At 56.4% G+C, this 27,095-nt stretch overlaps 1 protein-coding gene across 1 annotated transcript in view; it reads left to right on the plus strand.

Annotated features, from left to right (window-relative positions):
• GTF3C1 (general transcription factor IIIC subunit 1) overlaps positions 1 to 23,954 on the plus strand; it is a 92,591-nt gene extending 68,637 nt beyond the window's left edge. The window contains exons 20-37 of the mRNA XM_079791635.1: positions 666 to 816; positions 1,216 to 1,351; positions 1,808 to 1,889; positions 2,023 to 2,211; positions 3,656 to 3,813; positions 6,372 to 6,514; positions 8,861 to 8,942; positions 10,617 to 10,729; positions 12,297 to 12,359; positions 13,095 to 13,188; positions 14,037 to 14,209; positions 15,386 to 15,673; positions 16,309 to 16,568; positions 18,354 to 18,634; positions 19,805 to 20,351; positions 21,020 to 21,065; positions 21,910 to 22,102; positions 22,922 to 23,954. Coding sequence (XP_079647761.1) covers positions 666 to 816; positions 1,216 to 1,351; positions 1,808 to 1,889; positions 2,023 to 2,211; positions 3,656 to 3,813; positions 6,372 to 6,514; positions 8,861 to 8,942; positions 10,617 to 10,729; positions 12,297 to 12,359; positions 13,095 to 13,188; positions 14,037 to 14,209; positions 15,386 to 15,673; positions 16,309 to 16,568; positions 18,354 to 18,634; positions 19,805 to 20,351; positions 21,020 to 21,065; positions 21,910 to 22,102; positions 22,922 to 23,131 — 3,209 coding nt within the window. The 3' untranslated portion in view covers positions 23,132 to 23,954. The remainder of the gene's footprint in view (positions 1 to 665; positions 817 to 1,215; positions 1,352 to 1,807; positions 1,890 to 2,022; positions 2,212 to 3,655; positions 3,814 to 6,371; positions 6,515 to 8,860; positions 8,943 to 10,616; positions 10,730 to 12,296; positions 12,360 to 13,094; positions 13,189 to 14,036; positions 14,210 to 15,385; positions 15,674 to 16,308; positions 16,569 to 18,353; positions 18,635 to 19,804; positions 20,352 to 21,019; positions 21,066 to 21,909; positions 22,103 to 22,921) is intronic.
• The last annotated feature ends 3,141 nt before the right edge of the window (positions 23,955 to 27,095 follow it).

Raw genomic sequence — 27,095 nt, forward strand, 5'->3', positions numbered from 1 at the left:
TGCGGGCTGGAAGCAGCTCCTGTGTTGAGCATCTGCCCCCTGGTGGTCAGTGCACGTCATTTCAACCAGTTGTTCCACTGGTCGTTCCACCATTAGGTCGATTTGCATATTAGGCTTTTATTATATAGGATAACTGAATGTAATTGCTCCACTGAATGAATGCCCCTCTGGGGCACTCAGGAAACAAGTGGCTGCTCCTGGCTCTCTCAGGGAAACTGATGCCACATCCAGCTATCTGTCCAGTCCCTGCTGACCCTGACCCCGCAGCCACAGCCAAGTGCGGTCATTTTCATTTACTGCTTCCTCTGCTGGCACACAGCATGTCCACAGGCCCGCCAGGGGGAAGGCATATGGTTTTGCTCATACCTCCCCGAGCCTACTGTGTTCTTTGGTCACCTACTTGCCCACTCACCTTAATGGCGTTCAGCCAGAGTGCAGTCCCTTTTCTCAGTCCCCCTCAGTGTTTAACTCTTCCTCTGGCTCCCTCTGGCACCTGTTACAAGGCATTTTGTGCAAAGAGGTTCTACCAGTTTCGTGCTTCTCTGTTTGGGGGACCCTAATCACAGAAAGGGAATCCGTTCTTCTCTGGCCACCCAGCAGCGCACGGTGGCCCGCCAGCACCACAGCAGGAGGGTGGCCTCAGTAGGGCTTGTTTGGTTTTCCAGGTGTGGTGCGCCACCCGCGTAACAGGAAGGACAGCAACCCAGATCAGGGTGGAGATGACAAGGACAGTCTGCAGAAGGAGCAGAAGGAGCAGGAGAGCGCCATCCACAAGCACAACCTGGAGCGCAAATGCGCCATGATGGAGTACTCCACGTGCGTCCCTGTCCCTTGACGCGCTGTCCCCACGTGCAGGGTCAGGCAGTGCTCATCCCACAGGCTCTGGCTCCATGTTGGGCTTCAGCTGTCAGACCAGGAGTGCCTGAGTCGTCAGTGCGGCTGCTGCAGACTGGTGGCCACCAGCCATATCTGGTCCTGGCCATACTCTAGTTAGCCCACACATTGTTTAAAAACAAACAAACAAACAAAAACTAATCAATTGCCAAAAATTCAAAACTTGGGAATTTTACCTAAAATGTTGGGGTTTTGACAAGTTCTTCAATTCTGTCAGGTGTTTTTCTGGGGAGGTAAAAGCTAGTTGTGGGAAATCCCCTCACCTGCTCCTCGGACTCTCCAGTTCTGAGGAGCACTCTGTCTCTATATCTCCCATCTCAGGGGCAGCCGTGAGGTGGTGGATGAAGGTTTGATCCCCGGGGATGGGCTGGGAGCCGCTGGGCTCGATTCCAGTTTCTATGGACACCTAAAGCGCAACTGGATCTGGACCAGCTATATCATCAACAAGGCCAAAAAGGTGGGCTTTTGAGGTGTGGGTGCCCACATCCCGGCCACCACCCCCAGGGCTGCCAGCACCTCACATCCTCTTGTCCCTTTCCCAGCTCACAGTTCCTGAATTGGTAAAACCGAAAGTGACCAGAGGCACAAATATTGACTTCCATGTGTATCGATAGCCTGGAGTGTTTTTCTTAGCTGATTCTAACTTACTCTGTGATGTGGACAGGTGTTCCTTTTTAAAGGAGGACCAGAAAGTCTGTGAGACAAAAATCATACAAGAGGGGTGCGTGTGCAGTTAGGAAGTGGCTGGACAGGAGATCCATGTCCTGCAGCACCCCTGCCAGCCTCCCGGCAGGCACTGCGCAGCCGTCCTCGGCTTCTCGGTCACACACTCGCACTCCTTGCCTTTGTGGCTCTGGGCTCCAGGGGTTCCTGAAACCGCATGCTTCATTCCAGTGCCGCACTTGCCTTGTAGGAGAACGCCGCTGCAGAGAATGGGCTCACAGTGAGGCTCCAGTCTTTTCTGACCAAGCGCACGTTGCCCCTTGGTGCTGGAGGTACGTGTGCGTAGTTCCGCCCAGAACAGACAGGGTACTAGCTCAGGGCCAGCATGGCCGCCGCATGTTTCATTTGGCTTCTGGCCTTTGCAGAGCTCATCTTGAAATGCTCGTCTCCTGTGATTACTTCTAGGCAATAGCAGGTTGGACATCTGGGGAGAAGCCAGAGCAGGGTCCGAGCTCTGTGTTGACCAAGACGAGCAGTTTGAGATTGACCGAGAGCCCGTGCTGGACAGGAATCAGAGAGTGAGGGGTGGCAAGAACCAGAAGCGGAAACGGCTGAAGAAGGACCCTGGAAAGAAGATGAAGAGAAAGAAGAAAGGTTATATGATGATCATTTGTGTTTGCTAGGCCTTGTCTTTGCACATTCAGGCTCAGAGACGTGCAGCGGGCTGGCGCAGCTGGGCCTGAGCTCTGCCCTCAGACTTGGGTTTCCATTTGCCCTCAATTTACAGTGCTCACTCTGTGATTGCCCTATTTTCCCAATCCAGCTGCCAGACAGAGATCCTGGAATTTCCTTCATGCTGCCCCCTGCTTTCTCTGTATTGTATCGAGCCTTTTCACTTTGTGACTGCCTCAGTAAAATTTCTGATTTCATCTCAACTGAAAAAAGCCTTAGCAAAAGTTTGTAGCAAAATCTTCATCATAACCAGCTAAAATCCTATTATTCTTTTGGTTTACCTTTTAATATCTGCATTTATGCTAATCAGGCCAAAGTCTAAGGCTTGTATATTTAAATTAGAGGAAAGACGGGGCCTGGAAGCCTGCAGTCTTCGGAGTTCCGGAAGCTCTTTGTGGTCCCCTTTGACTGCACTTTGGCTTCTTCATCTGGGCAGTGTTTACAGTGAAGGAGGGCAGTGAGGAGAAGGGTCTGCCTGTCTGTCACCCAAGTGGTCTGTGTGTTTAGCAATGATCTGATTTTCCCACCCTACTTTTCTTCTGCCTTAATTTGGAAGATCACTACACAGTCTTTTGGAATTGGCAGTGGCATATGGCAGATACTGTCATTAGTATCTCCCCCAAGAGGAGGAGACCTTGGAAAACCCAGTGGTTACGAGCTCAAGTTCAAATCCTTAGTCTGCTACTTAGTTGTGTGACTTTGAGCAAGTTGCTATATCAGATTCCTCAACTACAGACCCGGGATAATAACTATATCTTTCCCATAGGGTTGTTGCAAAGTATTATAAGTTCATATATGTAAAAAGCTTAAGTCAGTGTTTGGCCCATATTAAATATTCCATCCTGTTAGCACTGTTATTCTTTATTTAGTAGCTCCGTTGTGCCAGGTGCAACACTAGATATTTCCGTCTTGTTCGGTCCTCAAGGCAGCCCTGTAGGATGGGCCTTGTCCCCATGGTGCACCAGAGTTCACACATCTCTGAGGTCACAGAGCAACAGAACGGTGGGGTTCCACTCATTTGTCAGGCGTGCCCTGAGCGTGCTCCACAGGCTTCTGTGGAGGCGCCGTGCCTTAAAGGGCTTAGCTCCACAGTAGGGAGGCTTGGAGATTGGCAGATAACTAACAGGAGGCTGCATTCAGGATGCCCAGCCCGTCACCATGAAATTCCACCCAAGAGAAATGGTGAAAAATCTGTTGGGAGGGGCTGCGTCTTTTGTGGTTAGTGATATAGCTTCCGGACACAGTGAGATTCTGATAACTGATACCCTTGGTCAAGTCTTGCTAGCGGGGCAGACCTTCCCCTCTCCAGAGTGACAGCTCCACACCCATTGTTCTAGGCTCACTCCCTTCTCCCCTGTGTCCTTAGACGAACTGCAAGAAGAAAAAAGCAAAAGTCTGCGTTACCATGATGAGGCCGACCAGAGCGCCCTGAAGAGGATGACCCGGCTGCGTGTCATGTGGTCCATGCAGGAAGACGGGCTGCTCATGCTCTGCCGAATTGCCAGCAATATCCTCAACACCAAGGTACTCGGCCACCGTCCCCGCTCCTTCCAGCCTCCCACCAGCTGATTTGCTTGTCCCTGTCAGGGAGCTCTTTCCTGTCCGACCACATAGGAACTTTGTGGCCCATGGGGCCGCTCATCTCATCTATCCCAACTGGTCTCTGGGAAAAGCATTTCCCAGAATCCTACGAATTAACACCACTCCCATTTTTGCACATTTCTTTCCAGCCTTAGGCTAATCCATACGAATCTTTGCCCGGCTGCAGGCAAAGCCGACTAGAGCTGTTCTCTCTTCATCAGGAATCTAACTAACCCTTTCCTGTTCGCCTCCTCCCATCCTCGTATGCCTGAAAAATGCTGGTTCCTCTTCCAATAACTGCTTCTCATGTATGGAAAGGCTTCACTGAGCCTGTGTAGTGGGAGTGATCACTGTGCTCTCCCTCTGCCCCTTGGACATACACTTTTTTAAAAGTTTTTTATTGATTGACTAGAGGCCCAGTGCATGATTGAATCATGCACGTGTAGGATCCCCTACACGCTTTCGCTTTCGATCGAGGGGGAGCTGGGTGCCTGTCTGCTGGTGCCAGAGCAGACAGGCACCCAGCTCCCACACTTTCGCTTTCGATCACGGGGGAGCTGGGTGCCTGTCCGCTGGTGCACCAGGCCTTTCGAAGCCTCCGGCTCGGCGGAGGCTTCTGAAAGGCCTGGTGCCGGAACAGACAGGCACCCAGCTCCCCCGCTTTTGATGGTCCGTGGTGGGACGTGAGCTCGCTGCCCCAGAGGCCCCTTCTGTTCCGCAGCACAGCCATGGTGCAGACGCTGAGCTCGCACCACCGCTGGCAACGCGAGCTCAGTGTCCCGCTGGCCCAATCGGCTACCCTGGCCACCCCGAGTCCCGCCCCCTGCGCCTCCCGCTGGCCCAATCGTGAGCGTAGCGGAGTGATGGTAATTTACATATTACCATTTTATTAGGTAGGATTGGTTTTAGAGAGAGAGGAAAGGAGAGAGAAACATGGATTTGTTGTTCCACCCACTTATGCATTCATTGGTTGGTTTTTTTGTATCCCCTGACTAGAGATTGAACCCGTAACCTTGGTGTATCGGGATGATGCTCTAACCAACTGAGCCATTCAGCCAGGACATATATTTTGGACATATACTTTCATGCCACCTCTGTTGCCTCTGGCACTTTTTGGCCCACTGGAATGGCTGTTACTCAAGGCGAAGAAACGTTTTGTTTCCATTGCTGTAACCCCCAGCGTGGTGCCTGCCACACACTGCCCGTCCGGTCGGCATTTACTGAGTAGTGTGGAATGGTGCAGTGGCCTCACCCAACTCCAACTTTCACATGGTTCACTCCTCTGCCTTCCGCACCACAGTCCCCACACTCCTGTGTCCTCCCTGCCTGTGTCTCTGAATTCCCGGTGGGTGGGAGGGACTTGCTCCCTGTCTAGCAAACTCTCCCTCCTTCCTCTGATGTCACTGCCTCCAAGAAGGTTCCACAACCCAAACCAGAGTCCATCTCCTCGCCATGTTCCCCAGAGCAGTCTCACCACTCATGCTGTCTGATCCCAGTTTGCAGCAAGGCATGGGAGAGCAATCCAGGTGGGCGAGTGTCCCATCAGGCTGGTTCCCAGCAGCCACCAGGAGAGTGAGCTCTGCCATCGTCCAACCCAGGGGCTTTGGCAGGCAGTAGTACTTCCAGGTAGATGGTGAGGCAGCGTCCTCAGAGCCCCATTGGCACTTCCTGCTCTTAGCCATGACAGCCAAGCGAGGTCCACTTCGAGGTCCTGGGCCCCGATGCTCTGTCCACAGGCTCATCAGATCCCTTGACCACCTTCCCTGGCTCTCCCCCTCAGCCGCCTCCTAAATTCTAACCCAAAAACCTGAGGTGACTGTTTCTGTTCCCAGTTTCTGTTCTCTGCCTCTATAATGGCTTTTTTCATCACAGCATGGGTGATGGTTGTCTCCCTCCACCCACCCTGGACGCCGCTGGAGGAGCCAGGAGAGGCCTGCGCCTTGAGGGGAGGCGGACCTCACTCACTCACTTGCACTTACACCATATTCGTGGGCCCCTTCATTCTGGGTCTCTGAGAAAATGCCTCGTCTTCAAGCTCCTTCCTCTTCTCAGCTCTGCCTTCCTGTGTGCTGAGGTCCTGAGTCTGCTGACCTAGTGCCTTCTGGGTCTGCTTGTGTAACAGACTGAATGTTTCGGAGCACGCATACCCTGTAGCTAAGCCTGTGAAACCCTCTAACTAAGCACCTTTCATATGTTCATAACCTCCCCTCGCGTACTGCCCTTCTAGTCAGTACTACGCCCAGCACCCTCTGAGCACCAATCTTGTCAAAAGCACCTTTCCCACAGGACTCTGGGGACTTTTTTATTCCTCTCTGCCCAGCACCTCACTCTGCCAGGCACATTGTTAGTGCCAAGTTAATGTGACTGGTAAACAGGTGGCCGTGTGGAGTGCCCACTGACGAGGGAGGCTCCACAGAACGTCTTTGTCCACTTGTGTGTGTCAGTGACCAGGCGTGGGCTCCGAGGAACTGATCTCCCGTCTGGCTCTGTGTTTGATCCAGGTGAAGGGCCCGTTTGTCCCCTGGCAGGTGGTGCGGGACATCCTGCACGCCACCTTTGAAGAGTCTCTGGATAAGACCTCTCATTCGGTTGGCCGAAGAGCTCGCTACATAGTCAGAAACCCACAAGCCTACATGAACTACAAGTAAGCCTTATTGAACGTCTTCGCTCCAGGACACTTCGGATGCTTCTGGCTCACTCTGTCCGCCCTCATCCGTTTGCGTCAGGGTCGGGGTGGAACCCTGAGAGAGCACGCGGAGCTGCCCAGTGCACGCCAGCATCTGCCCGTGCTGGTGCTCATTAGGGAGAGCGCCCTTGGTTTATTGAGGGCTGGGCCCGATTCTGGGCACTTTCTCGCGCAGAGAATTGTTTAGATGTTAGGAAAGGAGGTTACAGATGGAGAAACAGGCCAAACAGGCTGGTGACTTACTAGATACCACACACTTAGCACGTGGAGAAGGCGGGGCATCTGCCGATGTCACCATTGTTTCGAGCACTCCAGGGCAGCTCTCAGTATCCCTGTTAGTCACAGACCTCACTGTGGGAGCTAGCTAGGCAGGACTGGGGTCCTTGGATCACACGTACTCAGCCGGTATCCCTGTTAGTCACAGACCTCACTGAGGGAGCTAGCTAGGCAGGACTGGGGTCCTCGGATCACACATACTCAGCCGGTATCCCTGTTAGTCACAGACCTCACTGTGGGAGCTAGCTAGGCAGGACTGGGGTCCTCGGATCACACGTACTCAGCCGGTATCCCTGTTAGTCACAGACCTCACTGTGGGAGCTAGCTAGGCAGGACTGGGGTCCTCGGATCACACGTACTCAGCCGGTATCCCTGTTAGTCACAGACCTCACTGCGGGAGCTAGCTAGGCAGGACTGGGGTCCTCGGATCACACGTACTCAGCCGGTATCCCTGTTAGTCACAGACCTCACTGCGGGAGCTAGCTAGGCAGGACTGGGGTCCTCGGATCACACGTACTCAGCTGTGTCTGCAGCAGAGCTGGGTGTTCCCTAAGGGTTTCCCAGCCGGAGCCTGGCTGTGTGGTGGTGTGAGCTGGCTGGGTCGCATAGCACCCCCTTGTGGTTTGTCTTTTGCCAGCGAGGCGGCCCCCTCCCCCCATCTCCTCACAGGGCCCAGGCAAAGAGCCAGTGCCAGCCTCATCAGACTCCTCCTCCAACTCCTCCACGGGCATGGGTTGAGTGGGGGGCACCAGAGAGCGTCCAGGTGTTGGGGGAGGTGCCCAAGCATAGCAACCAGTGTGAGAGTGGGGCCAAGGGGGGAAACATGGAGGGGTGGGAAGTGCCATCTCCACCCCCGGTAGAAGAGCTTGGCTCTGGGTTGATTCTGAGCCATGGGCTGCCTGCAGTCAGTCAGGCCTAGCCCTGAATTGTGGAGGAAGCTCAACTCAGCCCATGTTTCTCAGCCTTGGCACTGGGCCATCGGGGCCAGATAACTCTGCCGTGGGGCTGTCTGTGCGCTGTGGGATGCTGCTCAGCCTCTGCCCACTAGATGTCAGCACCTCCTCAGGTGTCTCCAGATGCCCTGGTGTGGGGGAAGGGGGGCAAATCAGCCCAGTTTGGAACCGTTGGGTTACACACACCAAGGGGCTTTCCCGTGTGAAGCCACTGTCCCCTTTTCTATCCGAAAGGGTTCTGATCACCTGGTTCAAACTCTTCTTTTTCCCGAGTAGAAACAGGCCCAGAGAGCATGTGAGTTGTCCATGCACAGGGAGTTGACAGTGAAGTGAGATCTGGGCCTGGCAGGCTGAGGGGTGGCAGGCCTGGGTCTCCATCTTCACTGCAGTCAGAACTGTGCGATCTAGGACGGGGTCCTCCACTCAGGCCATTTCCTCTTGGGAGCAGGATCGTAATTCCAGTAGTAACCACGCCTGCCCGGGCCTTGGCACGTGTGTGGCCTCGGCGTCCCTCCACCTCACCGAGCTTACAGTGGAATGACAGTGTCTGCCAGCTCTTTATGCAGGTTGAAGTGCTTGGCTCATAAGAGGCCAGCAAACTCTGGTTGTCTCTTCCTCCAGTTCCTCTGGGCAAGTCAGGCTCTCTACATCCTGGTGTCTGAGGGTTTGTGGAGTGGACAGATAGTGCTTGGGAGGAAGTTGGAGCTCTTGACAACAATGAGCACCAGTGCCGGGGTAATATTTTTAAATTTACAGAACACTTTCACACAAGTCGTCTCACTTGGTCTTGGCCAAGTTCCTGTGAGAGCAGTTGGGAGTCACTGGTCTCAACTTACACATGGAGGACAGACGCTCAGAGAAGCAACGTGTAAAGTATGAGCAGTAATCAAGGTGTAACCTGATTCAGGCCTGGCTTGAATCAGGTTTGGCTAAGCCCAGACCCTTCATTTTTACAAGCTTTGGCCACACAAGAGGTACACAAGCAAATCCCGCTTTATGGTTACGGTTAGGCGAAGCCGGAGACCTGAGGGAGGAATCACTGCAGCACCAGCTTCCTGTGGTCTTCCCTCTGCAGGGTGTGCCTGGCCGAGGTGTACCAAGATAAGGCCCTTGTTGGAGAGTTCATGAATCGGAAATGTGACTACGAAGACCCAAAGGTAGGCCCGGGCGGTGGCTGGGCTCCGCCTGCTCAGGCAGGCTTTCGAGGTCCTGGTCTGTGGCCTGGGGCTCGTGGTACCTTGCCAGCCTCACAGACATGGGGTTTTCCCGCTCTTTGGGGAAATTGGCTGGTCAGTTCTTTGGCTTTGGACATCATTGGATCTGGCTCCAGCATCAGTTTTTAAAGCTGATTAGAATTTGACATGCAGCTTTGCAGTACTGCTGTGCCTTGGGCCTACTTTGTTAAGGAAATAGGGCAGCTCTTCAGAAGTTATAACCAGCTAGACTTCCTGGAACGCTTGCAGATAGGATGTGGGACTCTGCGTGGGGCTGGGACAGTGGCTGACAAGGAAGGGCCTGTCTTTACAGACCCAGATGTCTCTGCTCTTCAGCTCGGAGCCTACTGAGTCCGCGCTCACTGAGCTAACATCAGTCTCTGCTGTGTCTGTCAGGCCTTGGCCCGGCGAGGCCAATCAAAACGGAGGTCCAGCCCTTCCCTCAGGAAGCCACGGGGTAGTGGACTGCGCAGAACAGTTCAATCCCTGAGAGGGGAAGGCAAGGGTCCGAAGGAGAACCAGGAGTGCTTACGATGCAAGGACAGAAAGACAGTCTCAGAGGGGCTCGAGGCTTTGTCTTCCCGTATGCCAAGCAGTCTAGAGGAGGCAGTCTGGGCAGGTGCAGTAAAGCAGAGATGTCACCAAGGACTCCGGTCCATTCTCTCACTGTACTTCTAATCAATAGCAGTCGGCTCGCCATCCTCATGCCAGTCCCCTCGGCGTCGCGGCTTGCCTGGAGCTCAGCTCCTCAGCAGATCCAAGGGCAAGAAGAACTGGGGAGGGGCTGCACTGGGCCTTGTATCATGGAGGGGACAGCCTTTCCCTGAGACCCCTGAGGTTGCCGGCATTGGCTTAGCCCTGTCCTGACTCATCCAGCTGGGCTGAGGGTGCATCCTCCCCAAACCCGGTTGGAGCTGGGTCCGCTCCTGAGAAAGATTGGGACGGAGGAAGTAGGCTGCCAACAGCATCGTCTGCAGAGAGCTTTCCAAAGGTGTCGGCACTGAACCCAGACTCTAAGATGAGGGGCCAGCTAAGGCCAAGGCCGTGAAGGAAGGGGGGTGAGGTGGCCCGTGGGTGTAGTGCTGAGAGGGCTGCAGCGAGGTGCAGCAGGGAGGGAGGGAGTTCATCCTGGTGGGACACATGGTCGGTTTGTTGGCCACACCATGGAGGATAAACTGGGGGAGTGAGACTGCAGGTGGCAGGGCAGTGAGCAGGCTGTGCCATGATTGATTGGAGGCGGGGAGGAGAGAAAGGAGGTGGACGCAAACAGAGTGAGCGAGGGAGGAGCAGACCTGGAAGGAGGAGGTGATGGGGGTACAGGCCAGCTGCTGGGGGTTGGGGTGGGACACGGGGAGCATCCTGGGGACTGTGTGAACAGTTGGGGTCTTCCTGGGGCCAGGGGAGAGCTGCCAGTGCCGTTGGGAGGGCTGTCAGGGTGTCCTCCTTCCCAGGTGGACTCGGTGGGCGGGGGAGGCCAGAGGCCGGGGAGGCAGCACTTCTCAGTGTTGCTGGGAGGCCGCTGCCAGGGGAGTTGGTTACAAGATTGTCCTTGACATCTCTACTGAAGCCGCCCGTCAGGGGTGGAAGCCCTAACATCTCATTCTCTTACATTAAAAGGTTTGTGCCAACGAGTTTAAAGAATTCGTGGAGAAGCTTAAAAAGAAGTTTAGTTCATCCTTAAAGAATCCTAACCTTGAAATCCCAGACACACTCCAGGAGCTGTTTGCCAGGTGAGGTTCTTCTGGGGGTCCAGTTGGTCCTCGTGAGGCAGGAGGAACCGTCACCAGCTGGGCTGCCCCAGGCCAGTGGTCGCCGCGGCCTTGCAGCTGAGCCTGCTGGCTTTCCTGACTCTGGGCCACGTCACCCCACAGTGACTGAAAATGGGAGGCCACTGCCCCACTTCCAGCACCCCCATTCATTCTCCCTTTCAGGCCTGCTGCTGACTTAATTCAGGTCGGTGTGCTTCTGCTGAGATTGCTCATTTTAGCCCTGGCCCGTGTACTCAGTGGTTAGAGCATCAGACCACACACCAAAGTGTCTCAGCTTCAATTCCCTGTCAAGGGCACATGCCTGGGTTGCAGGTTTGACCCCCAGCCCCAATCAGGGCGGGGTGAAAAGCAACAAATCAATGTCTCTCTCACATCAATGTTTCTCACCCCCTCTCCTCCTACTCTCATAAAATAAGATAAAAAAATAAATAAAATATAAAAATGAAAATTGCTCATTTTATATCAGTACAAGGAAACTCTGAGATGTAAGGAACTTGCCCAAGGTCACAGTGCCTGTGAGCAGCAGGGCCAAGATTTGAACTTGGGTGATGTGACTTCAGAGCTCCGGCAGTTTCCAGCTCAGCCACTCGGCATCTGGAGAAAACATACTTGGGTTTGAGCACAGAACCCTGTGAAAGTTTAAAACCCTGTGTCTGAACCACGCCTATTTCCTCTGCTTAATCCCAGTGGGAAACTCCCCTTCACCATCCTCATTAATGCAGTCTCTCTAGGAAAATGTATTTCTGAATTCCTTCCTGTAAGGAGATGACGTTCACCGATTAGTTCCAATACCTGTTTCTGTTGGAGATCTCATTTTCAGCAAATAATTTTATTTGGCCTGCTACATGCCAGGTCTAAGGATTTATAGTCATTTTCAGAGTTGACACCCTTGAGCTATTTGGGGAGTTTTGGTTTTTTAATGGCAGTGAACTGTGTCCCCGATTCCCCAATGGCACAGTTTATATTCACATGTCCTGTTCACCTCTATGTAGCTTTAAAAAAAACACAGAGAAATCTGTAATTTCAACACCTAATACAGCCATTCCCTCTTTCGGTGTTTTCTTCCAGTCTTCTTTCTTGTGCTTGTTTTTAATGATAATGAGCCCACAAGTTTATATCCTCCCTTGACAATTAACAGTAGTTCCCTGCCTGTTAACATTGTCTTGTGTCGCTTCATAATTGTCAGTAAATGAACATCAACCCCCTCTACCCTTCACTACCCTTCCACTCCCCCCCCCCCCCCCCTTTACCTCTGGTAACCACCATACTGTTGTCTGGGAATCAGAGTTTTTGTTTGTTTTTCTTGTTTGTTCATTTGTTGCTTTCAGTTTTACATCTCACATATGATGAAATCATATGGTTCTTGCCTTTTTCTGTCTGACTCATTTTGCTTAGCATGATATTCTCAAGTTTAACATTTTTTAAACATTTCAGCCAATAAATGGCCATCTGGAGCCAGCTGCAGCTCGGTTAGTGAAGGTCTGCTATGTTGCATGGACATGCTCTGTTTTTGTTGTTTCTTATGCAGATACCGAGTTTTGGTGATCGGAGACCCAAAAGATCAAATCAGGAAGGAGGACAAACTTAATAGGCAAGTACTGACATACCGAGTGCCTTTCCTCAGCTGTCTGACTGGGTTGCCTACAGCCTAACACAGGGGTCATCTAGGGCCAACTCCAGCCTGCCCCCTGTTTTTGTAAATAAAGTTTTATTGGAACACAGCCATGCCCATTCTGTATTGTCTGTGCTGCTTTCCTCAGCGCATCAGAGTTGAGTGGTTGCGACGAGACCAGATAGCCCACAAAGACTAAATTATGTATGTGGCCCTTTACAGGAGAAGTCTGCTGACCCCTGACCTCCAGTGTCACTGGCCTAGGCTTAAGGTGGGCTGGGGAAAGGGTCTGAACTCTCAGCCCATGAGATTTCTAAGCAAAAGTGGTTAGAAAGCCCAGCTTTTTTCCCCGTCTTGGATGAGCAATATTCAGTTTGATTTTAACTCTATATTTCAGTGAGAAGCCTATTCCCTTTAGAGAAAAACTTGTTTAAAACAAAACATAAGCAGTTAAACCACATTTGTTAATTGTTGTGAGAACCTATTTCCAGGTTATGTCACCCCCTTCTCCCCTAGGCTGACATGTTTTTCCTGCAAAAATTGGCCAGTTAGTAAGGCTGAAAGCCCATCGTGCGTTTTGTTTTGGTTTGTAAATAGTTTGGGTATTCAGGTCACTTCTGTGAGATCGGAAATGTTTTTCACTAAGAACTGAACCTGTCCAGCTTGCCCGGTGCTCTGGGGCCTCACGTTCCCGTGCTACCTCTTCTCTCTCAGCGTGGATGACATCCACTACCTGGTGCTCCAGAACCTGATCCAGAGCACGCTGGCTCTCTCGGACAGTCAGATGAAGTCCTGCCAGTCATTCCAGGTGCGTATAGAGGCCTGGCACAGCTTGGCAGCAGGCTCGGGGACCAGGGCCCCTGCAGAGGCCGGCGCCATGCGATGTTTTTGCTCTTTCTCTTCTCAGCTGTGTGGTCCAGGGGCCCTGACTTCACCTGAGACTCTGGCCCTCACTTCTTTCATCTTTAAAGTGTGGGCAAAGGACCCAGTGACCTCCAAAATCCAGTGCTTTGATGAGAGGTGGACTTGTGAGGGGCCGAGGCTGGGGTGGGCAAGGTCCCGTTCACAGGGGTCCTTGTCCAGCATAAAGAGGGTGGACATTCTACCTGCAGGGAGAGTCTCTGAGGTTTGAGGTACAGACACATGTGTGATCTAGGCATCCAAGGGCTACTTTGCTGTGGAGAAGAATCAGGTTGGAGGAGGCAGCATGTGCAGAAGCAGGGAGAGCAGTTGGCTGGAGGCTGCAATGAGAAATGATGGCGGCATGAGCCAGGTGGTGGCAGTGTAGGCGGCATCTGGGAACATATTTTGGGAGTAGAGCCACCAGACATACGATGGGTGTTGGGCGAGAAGTAAGAGAAAGAGCGGATCCCTGGTGACTTTGCATTGATTCCTGGTGTCTTTGCATCTTAAGAAACAGGTGTGGGGTGCAGAGCCTTCCTTTTTCTCCAGTCACCTGTCCTGTTTCAGGTGTGACGGTGGGAGTAGAACTTGACAGGCTCCCCCCTCACACGTCCCCAAGTGTCCGCTCTGGCCTCCCCGCCCCTAGTCCCCATGCCAGTTGCTTCCCCTACAGACAATCAGCTCAGGCTCTTAAGCACCTGGCCGTCCTGCTGTGCCCTGCCCGCCGCTCACCCATGACTTGCTGTGTTGCAGACGTTCCGCCTGTACCAGGAGTATAAGGACCAGATCCTGGGGAAGGCCTTCGTGGAGTGCCAGAAGAGGAGCTTGGTCAACCGGCGCCGGGTCAACCACACGCTGGGCCCAAAGAAAAACCGGGCTTTGCCCTTCGTGCCAATGTCCTACCAGCTGTCCCAGAGCTACTACAAGTGAGCACCGCCAGGAGCCCTGGGTCTGGCCTGGGGAAAGGCAGGGCCCGTGTCAGATGCTGAGCTGCTGTGGGCGTACGGTTCACACTAGTGGTGTTTTGTGTTGGGGCATTTATCTTTCTGCCGGTGGTCTCCTTTTGTCCTGTCAAACTGGATAAGACAAGTTTCTGATGAACTACTTGTCCGGTTAAAAGTGCACCCTCCTGGTTGGGCATAACCTCCGTCCCTGGTCCTCTCACTCAGGGCGCACAGCCGCCCGTCTCGCAGGCTCACCGGCTGTGAAGCCGTCAGGTGTTGCTCAGACAGACAGCCGGCAGCACAGCAGCGACCTGAGCGCTGGGGTGCCCTGTTGACGGTCTCCTCCCTGGAGCCCCTCCTGCCTGAAGCACCCCTCAGCTCACTCATGGCTGCAAGCCTGGCTGGTCTGGCACTCTGTGCCCCCAGCAGAGAAGTCCGTTATAACAGTCCCGGGAGTTCTCCGTGGCAGCTCTCCCGGGCCGGCTTCCCCTCTCCATGCTGGCCTCCTGACCAGTCCTCAGACCTGCAGAGGCTGCATTCAGAATCAGAACAGCCAGCTGAGGATTCACTTGTTCCTTTCCTAAATGCCATTCTGCGTGGCTCTCTATCCCCTTTCCTTTCCGGAGAGCAGCCCGGGCGGCAGAAGACGAGTCCAACAGGCCATTTGACCGTGAGCCCATTCTTACCTGTGAGCTGAGAAGCAGTGGTCACGGATCAGGAGGACCTGGGGCCCCTCCCTCTGCCTAGACCCGCCGTTTCTGCTGTGACAGAGTCTTGGGAGGTTGACTTTGAGCAGAGGCAAAGGCTTGACTCTCCACAGTCGCCTTTGGAGATGGTGGGATTGAGCACACGCATGTCCCCTCCCCTCTGTATGGTTCAGGGCTTGCCTTTTGTAAAGATTATTACAAAAAGTACATCATCGCCCCAGTTTGGCACCTGTTTATAGTGAGTGCCTGGGAGGCACAGAGTTGGATAAGAAGACATGACCTGCCTTGAAGGTGCTCGGGTGAGTGGGGAAGGACGCCGAGGGCTGAAGTGCGATGCGTTTGAGGGGGAGGGAAGCTGCATGTGGTTCGACCACAGTGGTCTGCAGCGCACACAGCTTCCAGGTGAGGGCTCCCATCCCGTCCTCAGCAAGGCCCTCCCTTCTCTCTGTAGGATCTTTACGTGGCGATTTCCGAGCACCATCTGCACCGAATCATTCCAGTTCTTCAACAGAATCCGGGCTGCCGGCAAGTTGGACCAGCCTGATCATTTTTCCTTCAAAGACCAGGACAGTAACGACTCCCCAGATGACCTGGTGGCATTTTCTTTGGACGGCCCTGGAGGACACTGTGTGGCCGCCCTGACCCTCTTCTCTCTGGGCCTCATTTCCGTGGATGTCAGGATCCCCGAGCAGATCGTGGTGGTGGACAGCTCCATGGTGGAGAACGAGGTCATTAAGAGGTAAGGGCTGAGCCTCGGCCGTCTTTCCCTCATCCCTGTGGTGTCTGCACTTTCATTTGCTCGGTCACCCGGTCTGCATTCATGCAGCAAGCTCGTGCTGGCTTTTCCCGTGTTGTGTCAGCACTGGGCATTGGCCAGCAGAGCGTAAGTGATGCCTTCGGACTGGGAATTCGGTTCCACGTCAATGCAGGCCCTTCTGCTGGGGCCTCTGGCGCCAGGGGAGCCCGGGGCGTGACGGCTGTGCCAAAGGGGGAAGGACATGGTATAGTGGCAAGGAAGGTTGACAGAGAAGGAGGGAGTGGCACAAGTTCCTTGATGGCATAATAGCTGAACTGGGATTTAATGGGAAGTAGGCACTTTTGTGGACAGAGACTAGAAAGGTTTTTCAGGCAAAAGGAACAGCCTTGCAAAGACAGGATGTGAAGAGGAGTCGGGTGTGTGGGAAGGTGGGTGAGGGAGAATCTGGAGCCCCTGCCAACCTTCATAGCCAGGGCCAGGGGTGTCCACAGGGACCACGCTGTAGCTCAGGCCTGGTCACAGGCACTGTCTGCTGCGATTATGTGCCCCGGGAGGGAAGCAGGGCAGCGGATGGGCAGGGCCGGAGCTCGGTCGTCGAGGGCATTTTCTTCTCCCAGCCTGGGGAAGGACGGCACCTTGGAAGAGGATGAGGATGAAGAGGAAGACTTGGACGAAGACCCGGGGAGCAAGCGCCGGAGCATTGAGGTGAAGGCCCCCCAGGCCTCCCACACCAACTACCTGCTGATGAAGGGCTACTGTGCCCCCGGCATCGTCAGCACCCGAAACCTCAACCCCAACGACAGCATCGTGGTGAACTCCTGCCACGTGAGGTTCCGGCTCCGCTGCAGCCCCACGCCCACCCATCTCAGGTCCACGGGTAAGCGCTGCCCCACGCCCACCCAGCTCAGTTCCCCTGGTGAGCGCTGCCCCACGCCCTCCCAGCTCAGGTCCATGGGTAAGCGCTGCCCCACGCCCACCCATCTCAGGTCCACGGGTAAGCGCTGCCCCACGCCCTCCCAGCTCAGGTCCACGGGTAAGCGCTGCCCCACACCCACCCATCATCTCAGGTCCCCTGGTGAGCGCTGCCCCACGCCCTCCCAGCTCAGGTTCCCTGGTGAGCGCTGCCCCACGCCCACCCAGCTCAGGTCCCCTGGTGAGCGCTGCCCCACGCCCACCCAGCTCAGGTCCCCTGGTGAGCGCTGCCCCACACCCACCTAGCTCAGGTCCCCTGGTGAGCCCTGCCCCACGCCCACCCAGCTCAGGTCCCCTGGTGAGCGCTGCCCCACGCCCTCCCAGCTCAGGTCCCCTGGTGAGCCCTGCCCCACGCCCACCCATCATCTCAGGTCCCCTGGTGAGCGCTGCCCCACGCCCTCCCAGCTCAGGTCCCCTGGTGAGCCCTGCCCCACGCCCACCCATCATCTCAGGTCCCCTGGTGAGCGCTGCCCCACGCCCTCCCAGCTCAGGTCCCCTGGTGAGCCCTGCCCCACGCCCACCCAGCTCAGGTCCCCTGGTGAGCGCTTCCCCTGGCCCAGCCTGGCCCCAGGCCCTGATGCCCACCTCCCACTCTGAAGGCTAAGCTGGCCGGGGCCACACAGAGGAAAGCACCTCCAGCCTGTTGGCCAGCTCGAGGAGCACGTGTCCCAGACGCCTTGCTGCTGCCAGTCAGGGGGAGCCCCCGGCTGCGCTGCCTTCTCTTCACTGTCGCCCAAGCACCTGCTCCCAGCCCCTGCCCCCACACCCCCAGGCCCTGGCCTCTTCTGCGGGGCAGCTTTGTCACTGTTTCTGTCTTTAGTTCTTCTTCTGGTTCCCTTTATAACTCTAAATGATGCATTTGTTTGAAATTTTTAAGTACTTTGAGTTCTTATTGTGAAAAATGTGTATTCCCCTTACATTTCATTATCTCTCACCTTCTTTACTCCTCATTTTCAGACTTCTTTTTAGTTCCATTGATTACCTTTGAAACTTTAAATAACTGACTTGGACCTCTGTTTCCTTACCCTCAATTTTAGGCAGTCTCTCCCCTCAACATAAAGTGAGGATGTTAGAGCCCTGCCTTCCCTGCATGTCTCGACCTCCTTCCCACCCCTTTCCTGCCTCTGTCTGACTTGCTTTATTTTTATGAGTTGAGGTGGATGGTGTTTACCTTTGGTTTCGTAACCACAGTTAGTATCCTGTGCTTTGTCTGGAGCTTAACCCAGGCAAGGTAGAGGTGACCTAAGACTGTGGTCTTAGCAGAGACACCTTTGCAGGAAGCAGCAGGAAGCAGCCTGGCTAGTGTACGCAAAGCAGGGACTTATGGAAGGTCCCAAGTCTCTCACAGGCTCTGAGGGCTGTGAGCACAGAGTTGGGAAGGGTGGGGTCCAGGGTCAGCGAGTTGAGGACCTCCCCTCCAGAACACTGGGGTCACAGTTTTCGGACCCCACCCCGCCTCTGAGTCTTGAGCAGGAGAATTATGCTGGCCCCGGAGGAATCCAGCCCTGGTGGCTGCAGTCAGGGACCCAGGGGCATGTCGCAGGGACCTGACTGCCAGGGCCCACCCATGTCCACCGTGGAGGTTTGGGGAGCGGCGAGTTGCGGTGGATCGTGTCCTGCTGCGGTGCCACTGATGCGCTGGCCTGGGCGGGCCTCTGCAGGGCTGACCCTCATCCTCCTGTCTTTGCAGGCCCTGCTCTGGAAGAGCTAACAGTGGGAACTTCCTGCCTCCCTGGCACGTTCACCAGGCTGATAAACAGCCAAGAGGACACCTGCCGCTTGGAAGAGTTTGTGCACCAGGTGGAGCTGTCTGGCTATAGACCTGCTGACGTCTCTGCCGCCTTGGAGGTCCAGGGGGCCATTGCGGCCACAGGATGCTTTGGGGTGGACAAGGCAGAGCTGAGGAGACGCTTCTCCGCCTTGGAGAGGACAGATGGTGAGCGCACCAAGACCTTCACAGACTACGTGCAGGTGAGCTTGCTCACAGGTAGCCTGGGGCAGCCGAAGCACAAGTTGCCAGGGGCACACTACGGGTGCGCTGGGTTTGGGACGTAGCGTATAATGTTTTAAAAAATTGAATTCGTTGTCAACATTTGAAAATAGGAGACTTGCCTGTAGCCCAGCTTCTCCTGAACGTTAAAGGTCTGTCCAACACCGGGCCCTGCTCCTCAGCCCACTGGCTGGAGCCCCTTTTCTCACCACTTTACCTGCCCAGACCCATTTGCTTCATGACCTTAAACCCAAGACTGTCCCAACAGAAGGGCCTTTGAAATGAGGGCCATGGGCCTGGCTGCCCTCGAGCACTGTCAGTGGTTGGAGGCAGTCGTGATGTCTCGGGGACGCCTGCCTCGCGGTGTCCTGCGGGGGGAGGAGGAGGAAGGCCAAAGCCTGTTATCCAACAAGTTCTTACGCATGGGAGTGCAGCAGTGAGAGGTGATGACCGCTGCTGATCGTGGGGTTCGCTTATTCATGGACATCTTGGTGCACCTGGAGCCTGGGGGGCGGGGGGACTGTCCCCAGGACCATCAGAGGTGATGCTCAGGGGGCTCCTTGAGCTCCTGGTGCCTGGCCCAGAGGCCCGAGGGAGCGTACCCACAGCTAACCTTCACCAGACCCACTCGGCCTGATAGGAGGCCTGGTTCCAGGCAAATTCTGTGAGCCCCAAATAGTGGGTTTTTAATAGAAAATCTAAAAGAAAGATGACGGTGACACCATGTGCCACTCCAGGGGGTGCAGCTCCTGGATAAGGACAAGGACTTGGAAGGCAGGGCACGGAGAAGATGAGGGGGTTGTCGTTCATGTGGAACAACAGTGGTTTTTGCAGAACTTGGTAACACTCGGAGTTTTGACTTCTGTGGGAGGACGCTGGCCGGGCAGGAGACCTGTAAGTCACGTCAGGTTCAAGGGTGCGGTTCACGCATCTGACTTGTTTTACAAATAGGCACACAGCCTAGAGGGAAGGGACTGCCCCAGGGCCACACAGCCCGCATGGTGGCTGCCTGGGGCTGGAAGCCCGCCTCCTCGTGTTGTCTGCCTGATGGCCCTGGGCACTTGTTCAGGACACTGGACATCAGGCAGGGGACACAAACCCTGATGATCTGGGGTCCCGCCCAGACCCAGCGTGTCTCCTGCTTTTCCTAGGACCTCTTGGAGCGACATCAGGTGCTGGAAGTTGGCGGCAACTCGGTTCGCCTGGTGACCATGGCCTCTGCCCAGCCCTGGCTCCTGCACTCGGTGCGGCTGAGAGGGAAAGAAGAGGACACAGAAACTCAAAGAGAAGACCCCCAGGCCAGACCCTCGGAGGGACCTTGTAGCGAGGACGACCCTGAGAGGCAGGCACCACCTTCTCAGGGCTCCCAGGGCAGCAAGAGGCGTGCCAGCTGGGCCAGCACCGACCCGGCCATTTCGAGTGGGGAGACCGACCCCGAGAGTGCCCAGAGGCCCCCAGCAAAGAGGCCCACGCTCCAGGACCTGCGCTTGGGCCCCAGCCCCGGGGCCGAGGAGGGGGCAGAAATGCCGGCACCTGCTCTTCCTGTAGCTCCTGAAGACACAGGTGCAGGGGACACCCTCCCAGGAGCATCCAAAGCCAGACAGGAGGACCAGGAGGGAGTCGGGGTACCCGGCTCCACAGGCCAAGAGCAGCTGAGCTGTCAGGCCCAGCTTCCAGAGGGCTCGGAAGACGCGAGAGGTACAGAACCTTGTTCCACTCCCCGGCCCCCCCGCACATCTGTTCTGTCCCTGGACCTGACCGTCCTCCGAGGCCGGGAACCTTGACTTCAGCTTTGCATCGGCTCACCTGCAGGGAGAGGACTCAGTGCTTCCACTAGAGGGCAGGAGGCTCTGCAGCTCCTGGGCAGGCCTGGGGGTCCTGGGCAGAGGCCGGTGGCCCTGGAGCAGGCTCTCCACATCCCGGGGGAAGGGGCAGTGACAGAAATAGGAGGGTGTCCCCTTCCTTCAGGCCTGGCCCTGGCTGACCCTGCCATTTCCCTGTCCTCATCTCAGCAGGGGCCTCCTAGGTGGGTTCTCGGGGTGTTTTTTTGGGGGGCTGTTTTTCCGAGGGCTTTACACACACAGCTCTGTGGTCAGTGCTCTTGGTGGAGGACGAGGCGTGACTCGCCTCTGCTGGGCTCTGGGAACAAACCCACACGTGTACCCCGCGGTCCATCCCAGTGTGGTTTTGGGTGTGCTGGCTGCGGCCTACGTGGCCGCCACGCCGAGGATGGAGCTCCGTGCGGAACAGGGTTGCTGTCCCTGCCTTCACAGCGCAGCCCCACAGCCCAGGAGTGCTTGTCGAGTGGATGGGGTGGAAGAGACAGGCTCCGCCCTTTAAAGTCTCCCGTCCTTTCCCTCCGTCAGGTTCGGCAGAGAGCTGTGCGGCCGGCAGTGTCTCCCAGGCAGCACGGTGAGTGTGGCCCCGAGTCAGGAGGCCTGGGGCAGCAGTGACTGGGCAGCGTGTCCTTAGGGTCCCAGACAGGGGGCCACAGTAATGATAACATGAAGGCCTTTCACAGTATTGATCGTTTGCCCAGCACAGTGGTTCTCGGCCGGGGGACACGGAAATGTGTGGGAGCGTTTGGTTGTCGGGCTCCCTGGGGGACGAGTCAGGTGCTCCCTGCATGCAGCGACGGGGCCAACCTGCTGGGCATGTGCAGAGTCCGGTTTGTCTCGCAGTGAGGGGCCCCTCCCACCTGAGTGCATGGCCTCAGCTTGACGGGATGTGTGTGCTCTTGGCTCCCGAGAGCTCAGGCTCCGTGCACCAGGGCCCGGCCACAGCCGGGTGTCCAGCTGGTCCAGAGCCTGGAGCGGCAGACCAGTCACTGGTTAGGGTCAGCAGAAACCTTGGCTCTAAGGAAAGTGTCTGGAAGCCCCTACACGACACGGTAGAGCTGCGGAGAGACCTCAGTGAGCCTGGCCTGGGTGGAGGCAGCCGCTGGCCCTGGCCCAGCTGGAGAGGGAAACCTGGAAGTCAGCTCTCTCCCTCCCTGCCAGTGGTTGCGGCTGAGTCTGAGCAGGTCCCACACGGTTTCCTTCCTCGGCCGTGCTCATTGGCCCTGAGGTGGGACCCCTCTGCCCAGGTGGGAGGGGAAGGGGCGGGGGAAGAGCAGAAGGTAGACCATCCTCAGCCTGTGACTTGGGCCAGACCCTGGACCTCCTGAGCCTCAGTGTCCCGTCTGCACTGGGGGCTGCGTGTGAGCGGGCTGTCTCCCCTTCCCGCTGAGCCTGACGCCCACCTGCCCACCCTGCAGGAACTGTGAGAACATCTGCTTCATCAGCCGCCCGTGGCGCATCGTGGACGGCCACCTGAACACGCCGGTGTGCAAGGGCATGATGGAGGCCGTGCTGTACCACATCATGAGCAGGCCCGGCGTCCCGGAGAGCTGCCTGCTGCAGCACTACCAGGGCGTCCTGCAGCCCATCGCCGTGCTCGAGCTGCTCCAGGTGCGCCCTCCTGGGCCCTGGCGGGTCTCAGAGGGATGGGGAGGCGGGCGTGCTGGATGAGCTCCCGGGTGCGGCGGCCACGTAAGGCGCCACAGATGCAGAGATTGGCCCACCGGCCTCCTGGCAGAGCGCCAGGCTCCTCAGAAGAGCCTTCTGCTCCGGGTGTCCCCCTGTTAACGTGCTTCACCTCTGCTCAGCCCTCACTGAGAGGTCTGCCCTCCGAGGCAGCTCTGCCGGGCAACAAGTCCCGCGCGAGTGTCCCGCCCTCTAGCACCTGCACCAGCTCTGCTTCTCAGCACTCTTCCCCCGGACGCCTGAGTCCTGGCCCCAGGCTGGCACTCCCAGCAGCCTCCACCGGCCCCAGGCTGCTGCTCAGCTTAAACATGGAGTCCCGGCTCTTCTTTCTGACCCTTTCTCTAGAGCCAGGGTCACGAGCTCACGGGCTCAGGGGCAGGCCGGTGGATGAGCAGCGAGCCCTGGTGGGTGGCAGGGAGAGCGGGAGACCGCCTCAGCCTCCTGGGGCAGCTGCGTCCCCGCGGGCCTCATCGCCGCCCTGTGCCCACGGCCATGTGTGCCAGGGGCTCCAGCTCCTCACAAGCTGGAAACTGGAATTTCCTGAGCCTTGAAGCATGTGTAGGCCAAACAAAACCCCATCTGGAAGCAGCTTGGTCCGGGGGAATGCTGGTCACACTGTTCTCTCTCTTGCCTCCTGATAAGTCCCTACTTGTCACTCAAGGCCAATGCAGGTGTCCCCTGTTCTGGGAAGGAGCAGGCGTGGCCCATAAATGCGCCTCCTACCCTGTGTGTCTGGTTCTCCAGGGCCTGGAATTCCTTGGCTGCATCAAGAAGCGCTTGCTAAAGCCCACGGCTGTCTCGCTCTTCTCCAAACCCGTGGTGGAAGAGGCAGAGGCGCCCTCCAGCCCGAGCGAGAGTCCCATGGTGTTCTATGAGCCCACGCTGGACTGCACCCTCCGGCTGGGCCGAGTGTTCCCCCACGAGGTCAACTGGAACAAGTGGATCCACCTGTGAGGCACCTGTGGCCATCAGGCCCCTCCCATCAGGCCGCTGGCTCCAGGGATGGGGGGCCAGCTCTCCTGGGGAGGGGCCTTTTGCCTTCACCGAGCCGGCCTGGAACTCAGGAAGAGGCCACCCGCCTGCTCTCTGCCCGCCTGGCCGGGGAACCCTGGAGTTGTAGGGAGCGGCTGCACGGAGACTTTGGCCCCCGCCCGCGCTCTTCCTCTTGTGCCAGGGCCTCGGGCACGTTTCCGCTGCCAGCGAGCTGCCTGCCGTTCTCTGAAGCCCGGGTGGTGTGAGTCTGAGGCCCCAGCAAACTCCTCCACAGGCTTCCGAGGTGTCTGCCATTTAGGAACAGCGCTACTTGCTGAGGCCCTGAGCCTCCTGTATGAACCTGAGTTGTCAGCTGCTGGCCAGTGGGGGTCCTGAGCTCTGGGCTTGGGTTTGCCCTGTCCGTGCACACTTTGTGTCCCAGATCCCAGCACACGGCAAACTCCCTGGCTCCAGGAGCCCAAGTGCCCCTGAGCGCCGGGCCTTGTGGGGACATGGCACAGAACAGAGGCCGTGTGCCCTCCGCCACGGGCCCCGCAGAGACTTACTCCTGTCCGGGCAGGACGTCTGGCCCCTGAGGCTGGGGCTGGCCTCCCCGAGGAGCCTGCAGGCCCCCGGCGGGCCTCCAGCTGGTGGGCACGCCCTCCTGCGGGCAAGAAGCCCAGAGTCCCTGTAGTTTTGGGGTTGGTTTCATTTTTCAGCATCTTTCTTCATTTAAAAAAGAAAGACAAATCCTTTGGCATGTGTTTATTTATTGTTCAGTTACTGTGAAGTAAAACACATTTAGTTTTGTGTGCTTCCTGAAGCGTCTGTTCCTGGGGGAGTTCTTGTCTTCAGCTGCTTAACAGCTGGGAGTGGGAGTTCCCCGTGAAATCCGAGGAGAGGGGAGCTGTGGCTGAGCACGGCCCCCTGCACGCCCCCCCCCCCCCCCCCCCGCAGCCGGCCTGCGCTGTTCCTTAGCAGCAGCCACGCCGGTGTGCGGCAGAGCTCGCAGGCCTGGGCATGGATTTGGTCCATGAAGTTCTTTTTATTTTAGTTGCCAGCATTTTAAAAAATTGGTTTCACATTTTTAGGTCAGAAGTTGGGACATGCCCCCCACACCCCAGTCAGCACGGCTCCCCCTGGGTCTGGCCTCAGCCACTGAAGCGTCCGTTCCTTACAAAACCAGCCCACTGGCGCACGTTGGCGCTGCGGCGCTGGCCTGGCCGGACGTGAGGCCGTGCTGCTGTCCTCCTCCACCGGGACCTGGTCACCCCGGGCCTGACTCCCAGGCCAGGAACAGGAACATGGCGTCTGGAGTCCTGAGGTGAACCAGCACAGCCAAGGCCGGGCCAAGTCTTAGCATTATTTTTTCCTTCCTTTTTCATTTTTATTCAAGTGTGAAAAGACAGTGTTTTGGGCGATTTTTTTTTCAGATCACGTAGGATTATGGATGTGGTCTGCTTTATAAACGTCAAATATTTGCCAAGGCTGGTGATTTGGGGATGCCTCGTGTGCTAGAAGGAAGGTAGGTTAGGCATTTTGACGCTCACATCCCAGAACGTTGGTTACTCAGTGTCTCCCTCCCAGGAGGGCAGAGGGGCTGAAGAACACCGAGTGCACACGGCAGGGTTCAGCGGTTCATTTCCTTGCCCGAGCCCCGGTTGAGGGGCACTTTGGGCACGTGGTGGGGAGATTGGACGTGGGGATGAGGATGCACCTCAAGTGGAGCGATGGAGCTTTCCTATGGCGACCTCTGCGCGGTCCACAGCCAGCCCCCCTCCATCCCTCCCTCCCTCCGTCCAATCCTGCTGCTGCCAGCCTCCTGCACCCTCCTCCTTTCGGGCTGCCCACACCCCTGTGCTGAGTGATCGCTGTCCTCTCACTTCCGCTGACCACCCATCCTTCCCTTAGGCCTTTGAGCCACTCTGCCAGGGTTTTCCAAATGTGCGCATGCATGTGTATGTATCCCTATATGTGTGTATATGTGCATGGGTGTGTGTGTCCCCATGTGATCTCACCCCCTTAGTGATCTCACCACCTACACTGCCCAGGGCCCAGTGCAGGCCCACCCATCCAGGGAGAAGTTAGCCCTTGTTGAACGCAAGAAAAGAACCTGCCAGTTCACCTTGGTCCTCGTCACCACGTTCCCATCGCAGAGGATTGCTGTGGCAGTTGTCTAGGGCCACCTGATAAGCCACCTGACAGCGCCGGCAGGTTCAAGGGGCGTCGCCTGGGCAGCAGAGCACCAGCCGCGTTGCCGTGGCCACCAGCAGGCAGCAGCAGCCCGGCATCTGTTCCTGCTGCTTCGCCGTAGTCCACGTTGTAGGCGGAGCTCAGTAGAAGCTTACAGGCTGGTGTGATCTTTCCACAAAAAATGATGCCAGTGATAACATTTTCTTACTTGAAATGTGCCAGACACTGTTTCTGGCACTTGTCTCAACAGGCAGGCAGACAAAAAGTTATGTCCAATCTGTATACCCATTTCACATCTGAGGAAACAGGCCCATGGAGGTCCAATAATTTTGCAAGGTTGGAAGCTGGTAAGTGGATCTGCTGGCTTTCCAGCTCAGACCTTCCTACCTCAAATGCCGCCTCCTTGACACCACTTTCCAGGGACAGGGTTTGCCCTGGGGTAGGGAGCCAGCATTGTGCTGGGAGACCCTTAGATAGCAGAATGCAAAGGTTTTTTCCTCTGGAACCATCAGTTTTTGAAAGAAGACATTTGTTGCCAGTAGGGATGGGGAAGACTCTCAGCTGCCCCATGGGATGAGCAGTGGGGGGAGGGGCTCGTGCCATTACAGACTCCCAAGGAGACCTGTTTTCATCTCTCCCATTCTGTGACATTCTAGGTCTGGGCCCTCCCTCCTCCCAGCCCACTGCCATTTCAGTCACTACCCTGCTACTGATTCACTCATTCAATATTTCTTAGTACCTGCTATGTGCCACACTATTCTAGACTCTGAAACAGCAGGGAATAAAATAAACCCCTGTACTAGTGGGACAGAGTGAAGATGATAAATGAGTGAAAGCGTCATAAGTGTGGGACAAACTAAAACCAAGGAAGTGGGGGGCTGCAGTTTTGAGTAAGGGACCCGGTGCAGGTCCCACTGAGGTGACGTGAGCAAAGTCCTGACTCCTTTCCTCTCCCATGTCCCTCTCTGCTGAGAACTTAGACTTCTGGCTCTGGTTGTAATGAATGGGCTCCTGGGGCGGAAATGCTTGTGCTCCCTCTTCCATCTTCCACGGGGAGGCCTCTTCCTGACTCCCATGGTGCATCTGGGGCCAGTGCAGTTGGGATGGGCCGTGAAGGACTGAGCACATGGTGCCAGCAGCCAGACCGGGGACCCGTGTCCCGGATAGGAGTGGGAAAGAGGCTTCCCCTCCAGCAGGCGGAGGTGAAAGGAGCCCAGCGCGCGGAGTGAGGCTCACAGCCTCGGTGACTCCTTTAGTCAAGGGTAACAGGAAGGGCCAGGTCTCCCTCTCCCACAGCAGCTGTCCGGGACAGCCAGATGGCAGCCCCAGCTGAGAGCTCCTAGTGACTCGATGGGGGAAGGTCGGGGAGCTGGAGTTTGGGGTTCTTCAAGTCCTGGCAGAGGGCCACGTCAGGCTCAGCATTCTGAGAACTGTCTGGGAAGAGCTTGGGGATGGCCTGGGGCCTTCCCTACTCATGTACCTCAAGGTCCAGGGGACTGTGGTTTCAGGCATGGCTGGCTCCAGGAGCTCAAGGGAGATTCCCAGGGCTATGTCTCCGTCTCCCAAGTCTGCTTTCCTGGGTGCTAGGAAGCCTGTTTCCTCCCGGTGCCCCCAGCAGCTCAGCAATCCCAGGAGACAGGGTGCATAGACCAGCTTGGGCCACAGGTCTTTCCCTGACAGGGACTGTGGCCACGGGGGACGGAAGGCTCTGTTGGCCAGGCCTGGGTCCGTAGCCACTCCACAGCTGGAGTCA

The sequence above is a fragment of the Cnephaeus nilssonii genome, assembly GCF_951640355.1.
Source record: "Cnephaeus nilssonii genome assembly, chromosome: 2".
Taxonomy (NCBI): Eukaryota; Metazoa; Chordata; class Mammalia; order Chiroptera; family Vespertilionidae; genus Cnephaeus; species Cnephaeus nilssonii.